Below are 13,265 nucleotides of genomic sequence, written 5' to 3'. Positions count from 1 at the left end.
ATGTATCAAATAATTGAGGAGTCATTGCACTTATTCATAGGTAGGTATGCAACGGCAAACGTGTTTTGCTTCATCGATACCTACTCCGAGAAGCGGTCGGCTTACCTGAGAGTCAGTCCGGACGTGGTTCAAATTATTCACCACTAATCCGTTGTCGGTCGCTATTGGATCCATTTCTGTAAAATCATTATCCGTAACAAAGTTTCAGTCACACATTTCACTTCACACGCTCAAAACTCGGAGAGCCGACCGCGTACCGACGACACTCTTAGCCACTAAAGAAAAACGCATCTAGGCACAGAAATAGTGAACACACAGGCGCCTGACCCTCCCGAGTAAGGCTTCACTGGCTTACTTTAAACAAACGAGTTACACCACCGACTTAAATCAATAAACGAACGTAATAACATTACGATGTCAACTACAAAAGTTTTCTCGGAAATGAAAGAGTATGTTACAAGTTTCGTTGAGCGCAACGTCTGGCCGATCGTAAGGACGCCAGGCGGCGAAAAGTTAACCGTGCGTGATTTCTGGGGGACTCTCAAAACCAAATGGTCATATAAGCTATCAATCTTTGCATACCAGAGTGGTAAGGTGAAACGGCCATTCTCGTTTTCGTGTGGACCGGCGCGAGAGTGAAAGGGACGACGCATTCGCAGGTACTCCGTCTCGAAGCGAGCGAACAGTATCTACAGGTTTTGCTCTCCCACTACAAGGAGGCACGGAGCGGACTCGGAGAGCCTCGGAGCTTGAAAGTTTAGTTCAAAAACATAACAAGCGTTACATAGTCGCCAAATAACTACTTAATACCACGCGTTTTAAGTATTTTGAACACGTATGACCATAACCCTCAAATAGTACCGGTTTGTAGACTTACTCGATTCATTTGTTTGGAAATTAACACACGTGTTACTTTTGCTTTTACGTTCAAACTTTTATTAACTTAGATTAAATGTTATAAATATATGAAATTATAATTATATTAATTGTATTTAGTAACGAATGGACGAATTCGATCACGGAAACGATCGATAATTTCGATAAATTGAACGGAACCGGTCGCAATGCATCTCTGGTGAAGGCCGCTCGAGCTAACCTCTACACAGGACACTCCTGCGCAGGGACCCACGCACACAGACACAAAGCTCAATAAGTACAAAGAACCACATTGAAAAGAGCTGTCAGTGAGACGGACGCGGTTGTAAAATAGGGATTATTCTTACCTGGTCCTCATATTCTATGTAATTGGCATTTTTTCGATTGCAGTTTCTATAAATACAATGTTGAGGGTCTACTTCGACAGGTGTTTCGTCAATATTAGTGTTCGACGCAATAAGGATTGTAAATCACACGGTGTTGCATCTTGCTAGTGAATATTGCAATGAAAAAGTGATCAGATTGCCAATTAATGCAACCGGAGAATTGGATTTGATCGCTCTACAGTCCATGCCTACAGTGTAAAAAAACCACATGATCCACTCATAGTTCTTTTGTGTCTGGCTGGATGTATGTTTCCCTCCAATTTGTAGATCCAAACCAAGAACTTATTTTTAAAAAACTAGTTCCTATTCAACTATTCTGCAGTACGTAATATCAACAGGTTTACCTTCATTTACGTAAAATAATGTACCTAGTAGGTAAATATAAAGCAAAATACAAGCCGGAAATGTAGTTTATGAACGTTAACAACTACAGTCATAACAGCTATAAAAGTCAGCAACAAATTAATCGGCACGCAATTAAACCTCCTTGGCCATTCGCAAATCAATGGGTCGAAACCATTAAATAAATTAAAAAGAATGAGAACTGTCAAACGGTGGCCAAAAGCCACCTAATTTTTCAAAACCAAAACTGGACAAAATTTTATGAGTAAACAGGAATTTATGTTCATTGTGAGTGTATCAGCTGCCGTATCATGTGCAGCCAAACTTATAGAAGGATCTAGGCGACCACCGCCTTGGTAACCACCATGGTAAGATTACACTAAAAAGTAAGTCTTATCAATTATGAACACATACCAATTATAACTACAGCGCTTTAAAGACCTCGGCTTGACATTTTTTCTATATTACAGTCAACTGTGGCGCATTTACTTTGTCGTGATTTTGTCGTAAAGTAAAGATGCTACAGTTGACGGTATATAAGTTTGGTACCCTGTGTGACAAAAGCTTATATTTTTTAATTGAACACCTTATACATACATAAAATCACGCCTTTTTCCTATAGTAGTAGGCGGAGACCAGTGAACACCACTCGCACACTAATTAACACTATCGAAAATATTCCTTAATATCATTATTAACGAATTATTTAAGTTCAAAGGTCTCTCAATTTAATCTCGTATGTCCCGTTCTCTATAGAACAAAACAGAAGGTTCGACGGACTGTCTGTTTTAGGAATTAAAGCCGGAACTTGCGCAACAATTGGCAATATGTACCCTAAGGCATGTTGACTCATAGGCCATTTACATTTGATCCTGACTTTATTTTAATACAGCCATCGTACAATCGTACATTTTAACGTCAGTTTTAGCAATAAGTACTAATAAATAAACGTACTATCCGTATCACCCTAATGTATTGTTTTCAAAACTGTTATTTTTATTTAATTTCAGGATAAAAGATACTCACAAAAAGTCATCAAAGAAAATAATAGCGAAATGGACATCAAACTACTTCTCACAAGAAACCGTTGAAAATTACTTGCACCAAGCAATCCTTGAATTAACTCATTTACACACTCGATTAATACTAAGTACAGAATGAATAACGGAATAAAACCAACCCGCCTTTGGCACCTCACAGGGAAGAAACACTTTGCAAGGATGCTTAATGATAGACTAACTTCATGTTGTACCCGAGGACATGAAGTAGAGCCTCGAGATAGACTGGATCTCTTAGTCCTAAGCGCTTTTTTATGGGCCCAAGCTTTGGGCATCGCTTGTTCGTACGGGGCATTTAGTCCTCATAAGGTTTGTACTGATGAGGAGGATAAGAAAGCGAAACCGCCACCACCGGGCAAGTGCAAAGCTCCTAAAGACCCGTGCCCTCCTGAAAAGAAATCTAAGCCTCAACAGGCGTGCCCCAAATGTGGCACTACCGGCGGTTGAAAACATTTGATTGCATTTGGCATTATGTATGAAAAATAAAATATACATAGAAGGATTTCTTGTGTTTAATTTCAATAAGCTCTCCTTAATGGTTGATGATTACGAGACACTTGCAGAAGTGTTTCTTCGTGTCTCGAAAAACGATTTATTTATTGTAAACGTAAAATTAACATCGTCCATTTTCTCCGGGCATATTTATTACATTTAATTACTAACTGCGATATGAAAAATGGCTGCTAAAACATAAAATATTGTCGTTATGAATCGCGACATAAAGGAAATCCAGAAGTTGGTTTATACAAAATAAATAATGAGAGATACTAATGATGAGATTAAAATCTATTGCCACCGTGTGGAATAAGCCTAATAATCTTTGAGCTAGAACTTTTTGGTTTCGTTAAATTAATCGATGACAGGGCGAGAGATTTAAAAATAATAAACCGTTGACACATGACACTTGTAAATGTCAAATTTCTGACGTAATGTTTGACAACCGAAAAAAGCGTCTGAAATGTGTTTGTAATATTACTAAATTCAAACGTTTATATTACGTTGATGTTATGTCTAGAAGTAAGAAGTGGAAACAGTGATGGAGGCACGGGAAGCAGTAAAATTTGTTGGTGTAATAATGTCACTGACTGCTGGTGTTGCGTATTCATATGGACTGCTAGAACTACCGTGGCTTCAGTCGAAAAAGGACAGATCTGCTGTCTCTCAGCAGCAGGCTAAAGACAATAGGACTGATGGAGGAACGGCTACACTCACGCCGACGGCACCTGTCCTCGATATTATAAGCAGCAGTAGTGAATAAGTAGGAATACTCCACGAGGGAATTGGCGTTTGTTAAACACATTACCTAAGATAAATGCTCTCTACGAAATACACCGGCTTGTGCTGCCTTTCGTAGAAATCGTGTTAAGCTTGATGGCATATGAAGAAAGATTATGCAGTTTCGGGTATTTTCGTGGCATTTTGAAATAATTGTATTTTATAAACTTTATTATAATAAACGTTTCTTTTACGTATGACATTGTAGTTATTATTTTAGCTAATTTCGTAGCTAATTGCTTACAGGCGTAGTCGATTAAATACTTTGTTACTTGGTGCTAATAGTTTTAAATTCCCAGGATAGTATTATAATGCTCTTTATTTGCAGCTTATGTCAGTTCAATTTATGGCATATTGCTTTAGCAAGCCATTGAGTGTTAGTTCTATGGCGCAAGGCAGACAGGATCATATTTTATGTTACTTTTCCCGGTGACTTAAGTTCTATGGTACATGGTGAACAAGAGTACCTACAAAGACATATTTTATTAACTATGTTTTCATGATGATTTGAACTCAAATCGTTAAATGTTTATCAATGAATCATGTCATTGACACTGTTTACGCCCCCCGTGAAACCAGACCCAGGTGCCGATGATGATAAGGTGTACGGAAATACCCACGATTTATATTGACCTGATATTTATTGATAGCTATTTTATGCATTTTATTTATTCGGAAAGAGAAAACGAAGCGCTAATGTGGTTGCCATCAATCTTTATGATTTAGCAAGCAGTAGGGAGTACTTGGGTTGGGATAAAAAGTTAGCTAAGAGAGTCCAGAACTGCAATACGTAAACTGCATACTTTTATGACTTAAAGCCTTTATAGAGAGACTCTCCCTTTTAGTATATTTACTGTCTTACTAATATACAGTTACTTTACTGCTTCAAAATTGATTTCAAGTTAAGTACTGTATAACCAATCCGAACGTAGAACGTATAAGGCAGTTAGAGAAACATAAGCATCGACTTTATGTTTAAAAGTGTTTGAAATTTTCATTAGAACCTTTTTCCTTTGCCTTTAAACTTCAAAAAGTAAAAAGAACTGCGCATCTGTCATTCAGTTGTCACTCCAAATAATAATGTTCTTCAATAGCAATTACACAATCTAATACAAAAATAAATACATACAAAACCAAAAACAAATGTAATTCAAACATTAAACCTAATTACTATTTATTTAACGAAAAAATTTAAACAGGAACAATGAACGGAAGAAAATTAATTGGTGATATAATGGTGTTTTCGGCATCGTTCTACGTTTCGTACTATTTGATGTCTGCTCTCATTCACAGGCATCGAAGGGGCGGTGATATTACTAACAATAAATGATGAACGTGAGTATAATTTTACAAATTTTCGTTGCAAAGAGAATGCTTTAAGTTTGTATCAGGCGTTACTGATCTAATCGTTCTTTTGATTAGGTTATGTAACCGAAATCTAGTCCTAGATGGTGATACTTTTTCTAAATCTACGATATTTTAAAAAGACGACGGGTATAGTGTTAGCTTGGATTTAAAATTACAACTAAACTGAATACACTTTCAGTCCGCAGTTTGATTCAGGAAAAACATCCTTACTACAGTCCCTATCTATAAAAGACAAAAATATTGTCAGGTTTGCATTTACCAACAGCGATACTGTAATTACAAATCCATACAGTTTGTCTTTGCCTACTAGAAAAAAAGATGAAATCCAAAAGGGTCGATTTCCCGGCGCATATTTTTGGATGTGGAACATATAGGTGTTCATAACTCAATTCCCGGAATGAAACGCGCGATGAATTGTTCACGGTCGTTTTGTTTCTCCCCGCGTCCGTCGGCCGACGAGCATGCGTGTTCGAGTTGAATGATCAATTGCATTTCTGCAGCGAGATTGCATTCTAAGTTAACTATGTAAATGTATGGACATGTGTAATCCAGAGACACTCGTAGTGAAATAATATAATCGCACTTTTTCTCATGGATGCAGGGGAGATCAATGAACTTTACCTGCATAAAAAGATTATACCATCATTTTGACAGACTTAAGGCAAAAGGCCCTATTAAATAGGGCTTACACTGTTAATGGCGAAAGACCTGTGTATTTCTTACACTTCTGTCTACACCTTCAGATATACCAGACGTGATATTATGTACGTTTGTATGTATTTAACAGAGTTTATATTAATGAGATTCTTTTCCCTCTACATGTTTACCACTACGATACAATATTTATGAGTTAAATATTATAATGTTGATATAACATACCCTTTCTCTTTTTCGTCTTTTCCTTCCAGGATAAGTATTCAAGGGCTGTAGCGGTGGAGGGATGTGGTAGAAGTAAGGCGGTTGGTACATGACGTCCTCCATGCCGGGAGCGATGGGCGTTCCGCGGGACGGCACCAGCGACCGCACCGTGCCATACAAACTCCTGTTCCGTCCTTGGTTACCGTACATGTTCATCATTACACCGAACTAACACTGGCTCCACACTTCGTTACCTTTGCACGTTCACGTAAAGTCTATAAAGGCGCGCCAAAATGATAGTCAAATAAAAAGTCCATCGTTAAGTACAGCTGTGTAAGTAGAACTTATTTTTAAAAATAAAAAAAATAAGCTACCGCAGAATTGGTTTTATTTAGTAAAACGAGGTCTTCTAATAGATAAATATTTAAAGTAATATTTTGATCATTAGAATCTCGTTTGATTTAAAAATGGTTGTATGTAACGCGCGAGCGGCGGGCGGCCGGTGTTGTTGTCACTGTATGTAGTGCGTGTTTGTTGAGAGAATGCAGAGCTCAATCATGTACACATTACATCTAATTATCATAGTTTATCTGCTTTTTCCAATAGGGTACGTGGACCGTGGAGAGCAACGTATCGACATAGTAATGTTTGAATGTGAACAAAAACTCTTGCACGCAGATTCCCGCGCCGATACACATCGATAGGTTTAAAAAGTTGTCATTATTTTATTAATATTAATCAGCTGAGGCTAACACTTTTGATGCAGTTTTCTGCTCTACAAAGATATTTCATTTTATGCTGTTGTGTCTAAGTAGAGTTTCACAGGATTCTTGATTGAGAAAAACAGGGTGTTTTTATTCTGATCTGCTTCTAGCTAGTCATAAAACGACTGATAAAGGAAACCGTAACATGCTAGATTTATTATTTTGTTAGTATTGCTAACTTTAAATGAAATCTGCTATCCACTACTTAATTGCGAACCAGTCACGTTATCGGTGGGTTACCTACTGGTTTATTAGAAGGCTAAGCACCTAGACAAATTGCCAAGCCAACTAATTCAGTAGCTGAGACAGTAAGAATATAACCAGACAAAAGACAGACTGAAAGTCATTGACCTAAATAAGTTGTAAAATCTTGTATTGTTTTAACAAACAGAATAATTGTATATTTTCGCAAGTGACAGATAGTTATCAGGAAGGCTGCATTCATATGGCAAAGAGCCAAGAATGTGGCCGCGTATTCTGTACCTTATATGTTTAGGGCATTAGATCATAAAATATTCTTCGTGATATTGTTTTACGTCATTTTATACTTTTGTATTTTGCTGTTGCTACAACTTTAGCTTTTGTTGTTTTGTAACAAAATGCGGTAATCTCATGTAGCTCCATTAAAGCTATTAAGAATTTCTCTGATGAAGATTCTGCTGCAAATTTTAGGTGAGGCATAAAATAGTATTAAAAAATATATATAATATATTACCAGTCGTACTGTGCCATCTAGCGCTACATAAACGTAACTAGTAGAGCTACATTTCAGCGAGCGCGCGTGTTAACTTGTACGTTTATAACCGGTTTCAACGTCGCTAAACTAGATGGCGCTACACGTCACAGACATCAGTCATCCCGATTTTTCAATCAAACTTCAAATAAATTCCAATAATGGCGGCCCAACGTAAAAGAGCAACAAAATAAATTAAAAATGTGACAAGCTCAGCGCTAATACGATCCATCAACCAACATATTAACATAAGCATGGCGGCTGGGCACCTGGCTAAGGTATTCTTCACCCTGATTTTTGACCAGGTACATTGCACCTCGTATAGAGGACGTGACAACGGTTTCGGGAACAACTACGTGTGGGCTGGTTCACTAGAATCTGGTCTCCAGTTAGCATCGAACCACAGGAAACCGTTAATGGTGATCATACACAAATCTTGGTGCCATGCCTGTAAAAACCTGAAGCCGAAATTTGCTAACTCATCGGAGATACAAATGCTGAGCAAACATTTCGTGATGGTTAACTTGGTTGATGAAGAGGAACCTACCAGCAGTATATTTGCTCCGGACGGAACATACATACCCAGGTTAGAAATTGTGCCTATAGTTATTTATCTAGAGCTCCATTGGGGATAATTATTTCCCTATTAAGTCCCCGACTTCGGTACCTACTCCTAAGATAATCATAAAATAAAAGCTATGATACTGATAAAAACTCCTAAGATATTATACAGAAATGCTCTTGATTCTGTGTCCTGTACGCAGTATTTTTTCTGTCGGTTCTAAGACAAGACACAATATAATGCCGCGTCGCGTCAACAACAACGTTTAAAACCCGGTCTTTCCCATTTTTCGAGTCCAAGGTTTTGGTCCGCAGCAATAGTTTGGTTCAATTGGATTTAGAAGAAAATATATTTTATATTTTTCTTACAGAGTTTTTAAAAGAGTTTATTTTCAGAATCCTCTTCATATCACCCAAAGGACTAGTCGATACGGAGATATACAACGAACAAGGCAGCAGTCAACATAAATACTTCTACAGTCAACCGGAGCAAATCGCCAGATCTATGAAAAAAGTGCTTGAAAAGTACCATTTCGAAACAGTATGTATGATGGCTTAGCACTTGAAGGCCTATTGCAAACTAGCGAATACTCCAGTAGAGTATGTTCTTTAGGTGTAGTAGACAGTGAAGACAGGCTGTTCTTATTGGTGTTAATTCGTTCGTAAAAAAATTAAGAAAATTAAAGGACTTTTCAGTAAGTAATAAAATCTAGGAAAAAAGGAAATCAGTGTCGAAACCGCGTTTATGGATTCGGAGAAATTTAGTTCATAAGATTAGTGTTTTTTTCTTTTGTTTGTATCACTGCAGAACATAAGCCTCTTCCTGTTTCTTCCAATCTCTTTTTTATTCTATGCTACATTTTTTACATATCTCTCCGCTATTTTGCACTAGGCCTCAATTTGTTTCACTACAATCCCTCCTCATAAAGTTCGTAATAAGTAACTTATTTCTTTCAGGTTTAATACTTGCATACCAACAAATGGTTTCGAGTATAATGATTTGGCGAGAGAAATACTGTTTCGTTTCAGAATTGAAGCGACTGTCCTTTGAAGAGTTATTGCCATCGCTGAATCAGCGGAACTTAACTGATCATTAAAGAATTTGGCAAAAGTATTTAAATATTTTATTTTATTCATACATACATAATATTACGTCTTTTTCCCACAGGGGCAGGCAGAGCTCAAAGAATGCCACTTGGTACGATCCTTACAAACTTCCCTTGCCTCATTCACAGGACCACCGGTTACGAGTACTACGCACCTGGCCTTTATTATTTCGCTATTTAAAAGTCGCCGAAAACAAATTTTACTTGTATCAAGTGAATCTAAACTTATCTTACAATCATAATACTAAATCTTACTGACGATACAAGTTAATTCTCGCAAGTAATTAATACCTTTTCAGGTGTCCCAGTTTTACGATCTTAATGATATACTTTTGATGATACTTTTCCCCTATTTAGTTCACCTAAATTCTGATTGCATTTTCAAACTCTTTTGAAGTTGAACAAGTGCATCTTCTACACAATAATTATGGGTAATCTACTGTTTCGTAATCCGCCTAATGGGTTACTAATCATATTTATACAGCTTGAAATAACATTCCTGATCATTTCTGTAAACATACATCACAGTGACCTAAATTGATTCTGATAACTGCTACTGTATCGACACTATACAAGATTATCAAAGCAGATCACCTATGGAAATCGTTACTGCCCATCCCATAGTTATAATGCTGCTAAGGTGCATCATATACAGACATACATAAGTAGTGCTTCTTATACTTAAATATTTCGTTTTAGTTATTCAAATACGCGATATTCTAAAGTTCACAGCTTACGTAAATTCAGCTTAACTTTCTACCAAGTAGAGTTTTCTCTAATTAAAACGAGAAAGTCTAGAAATGGGTCAACTATTAAAGTGAATAAAAGCGGGAGGTTGTGGTTTGAAGATCTTTTTCGCTTGGAAAAGTTTGCATACAAAACTAACGGATGCATGAACGTAAGAGTCGTTGAGACACAAGTACACCGTACTAATTTGCACATCACAGATTCTTCTCAAAACTCCCTACCTACTTTAATTTTTCCGTAAAGACCTGAAAATGTTATTTTCTTGACGGTTTCTAATTAAAATTGAATAGCGCTCTCAGATCTGTAAACGATCTGTAAATCAAGAAACCAATGGCGCGGTCATCTCATAGGTGGGTAGCCGCTTAGTGGTATTGGAGCTTGGTGTCTCCATGTTGTTAATTCATATTAACGTTAATCCATGTCGAAAGCCTTTCGGCGTCTTTAACAACTCTACGATAGGTTGCGAATACAATAAAAAATGAATAAAAATAATAGATAATGAAGCATGTGTACTTACATCCTCGACGACTGGCTCCACGTACATCTCCATGGTGTTGTTGAGGGGGGGCAGAGGCATCGGCAGCGGGGACGCCGCCGCCGAAGACCTCCGGGATATGCTGTTGCAAGAACATTGTGACACAGAGCGACGCGACCGGGGAGATTCTCTGTGGACAACATAGACAAAAACTTTTATTAATTTTTAATATAGGTAGATAGATTAAAGCTATGTTTTTATCCGAAATGTGTGAGCTAGGAGGTGTAGAAAAACTCTACCGATAGAATTAGCTGTAAGTGCTTCTATGTTTTACTCTAGCAATTCGATCAGAGGGATTTCTTGTCGCTTATCGCCTCAGTACCTTCTATATTTTTGGTAAAACCGCAGTATTTATGGCTCTCATGGCCAGTAGCCCTGACTACTCGCTAAACTTAACTTAAGCAACTTTTGCCGCAACCATTTCACAGATTGGTATTCAAAGCACCCTGTTTCACTTCTCAATGCTGTGCCAACATTATGTGCCATGACCATTAGTCGTATTTCAGCTGAGTATCTCAGTGATACAAAGGGCACGTTAAAAACCAGTTAGTATACAGACTTTGGACAATACCAACAGTCGGGTTCAACGAATAATAAAAACGACTATTATATCGTTCGCTGTCCCCACTGAATAAATAAAATATCGAACTTCAAACGCGACGTGTGGGAATTGGGTCATCACGACAGGCTGGGACCCATTAATAACCTGATTAATTAATAACCAGACATTAATAGTATTGACACAATTAATTATATAATTGTATTTTGTATGCATATTTAAACCGACTAAAAAAAATAGTAATTAGTCTGACTATAACAAATGCCTGAAGGTTGATAGACTTTTACAGTTTACTTATTTCGTTGACAACATACTCTAAAGAAAAAGCCTAATCGCTTTAATGCTTTAGGTGAATAAAACTAGTTTCTTTAACGATTCTACCTCTATTACATTCAAACAATCATTGGAGTAACACGAAACCAAAACACAACAAACAAAAACTCTTTACAGTCCCACAACTGAGCAAGAATCTCCTTCCGAAATAAGAGAGGAATTAGGCATTGAGTCCACCACCTAAGGATTGTAGAATTATACCTACTAACTATAGGTCTATATGTAAATGATTTCAAAACCATCACACTTATTACCTTCTGCTTCTCCGACACACGTGGTGCGTCGACCGTTGTTCACATCTGCACCTGACTGGCACGAAGTACCCCAACTGTGGTAGAGGAGCTGGCTCCAGGGAGTCACTGGAGTCGCTCCACTCGGGCTGGCTGAACGGACCCATGTCCAGCACTGACGGCATTTTAGCAGTAGCGAGATCTTCACTTGTTTTTGTAGTTCTAAATTTTTTAAAGTGTTTTTTTTTTCGTCTTTCGATTTGCTTTGGTTTCGTTTGATTGTTTTTTTGTGGTTGTTTTGTTCTTTGTTTAGGTTTGGTTTGTTTTTTTTTCACATTTTTCACATTTTTTTTTATTTTATACTTTTTGATGACGATTGGTTTGTAGCTTTGGTCTTTGGTCTTCTTCAAAGCTTTTGTTGACAACTTCTATTATCGTTTTAAGATCTTCGAATTCTGGTTTGATGTATGTTTGACTATAGTATCAGGATGCGTCCTGCAGTCGGTATGTCACATTTAAACAGATTCTTGATTTGATCTTCTCAATTGTTTGGTTTCGATGTACTTTCTTCTGATGCAATTCTTCGACGTTTTTCTATCGAGAATCGATTTCATACCTAATGTTCTATTTAGCACTGGTTTCAAATCCTTTACTTCAATTTAAAACAGAAACTTTTACTCACTCCAAAAGTCTTTCAACACTGAATTGTTCACGTTAAAACTCCAATTACCATAAAAGGTAACACTTGCTTAATAGAATTTGAACAGGGAGTCCGTTCAACTACACGTCTATAGTTCAATATGTCCGTAGACTGTATAACCTAATTTAAAAACATGGTTGTAAACAAAATGATATATGAATATGATAAGGCACGGGTGCGCTAGCTAACAATTAGATCTAAATTGTAAATGATATGAAATGATAAGATTACCTGAAATAAGTGTTTTTAGGTTAGCGTCTACGTTGCCTAGCCCAATGTTTATCGGCTGTAGCCTAAAAATGTTTATTACTGCCTATTACGCCTATTCTTAATCATTATACTTATTTAATAAGTATAATGTGTTAGCTAGGGCAGCTCCCAGTAGTCTTACTAGTAGTTCTATTGGGAATTTTGTTCCTAATGGTACTACTGGTAGTACTAATGGGACATTTTCTTCCCGTTTGACCTACCAATTTGATTGGTAGTCCAATTTTCAATTTGAAGATTAATGTTGTATTAGTTTTTTTTTAATTTTGTTGTCTAGGCTGTAATACAATCTCTAATACATGGGTATTTCGTTTGTACGTTCTAATAATCAAAATAGTGATTATGATTACAAGTGCGATAAGAAAATGTTTTTTGAGACAAATAGGTACTTTATACAATAAAACGCAAATTCAAATCAGAGATATATAAATGAAACTCTTTTCTTAATACTACTGACTATTGCTTTTTCATATTCTTCGATACAAATTAAGTGACAAAGACAAGCAAGAACTCATGTCGATCAACAGAGTGAGTCATTTAACAACTCTCATAAATCGAGCAATTCCA

General features: G+C 37.0%; 2 protein-coding genes across 16 annotated transcripts in view; one reads left to right on the top strand and one right to left on the bottom strand.

Moving 5' to 3' along the window:
• Nucleotides 1-13,265, bottom strand: part of pyd (zonula occludens-like protein polychaetoid) — a 120,556-nt gene that overhangs the window by 54,653 nt on the left and 52,638 nt on the right. For 12 of the 15 annotated variants that reach the window (XM_076128525.1, XM_076128528.1, XM_076128533.1 and 9 more), the window contains exon 3: nt 10,592-10,739. In XM_076128525.1, the coding sequence (XP_075984640.1) occupies nt 10,592-10,739 (148 nt within the window). Of the gene's footprint in view, nt 1-105; nt 557-6,184; nt 6,383-10,591; nt 10,740-11,755; nt 12,047-13,265 lie in introns of those variants that run through there. The other 3 variants (XM_076128539.1, XM_076128536.1, XM_076128538.1) reach the window with 3 other exon arrangements.
• On the top strand, nt 7,791-9,339 carry LOC142982258 (thioredoxin domain-containing protein 12-like). Its single transcript, XM_076128680.1, has 3 exons — nt 7,791-8,246; nt 8,618-8,762; nt 9,179-9,339. The coding sequence occupies exons 1-3, from the start codon at nt 7,915-7,917 to the stop codon at nt 9,182-9,184; spliced, it is 483 nt and encodes a 160-aa protein (XP_075984795.1). The 5' UTR covers nt 7,791-7,914; the 3' UTR covers nt 9,185-9,339.

This window comes from Anticarsia gemmatalis, chromosome 21 (assembly GCF_050436995.1).
Source record: "Anticarsia gemmatalis isolate Benzon Research Colony breed Stoneville strain chromosome 21, ilAntGemm2 primary, whole genome shotgun sequence".
Lineage (NCBI taxonomy): Eukaryota > Metazoa > Arthropoda > Insecta > Lepidoptera > Erebidae > Anticarsia > Anticarsia gemmatalis.
Note: the sequence above shows the minus strand (reverse complement) of the source record. Positions and strands in the feature narration are given on the sequence as shown.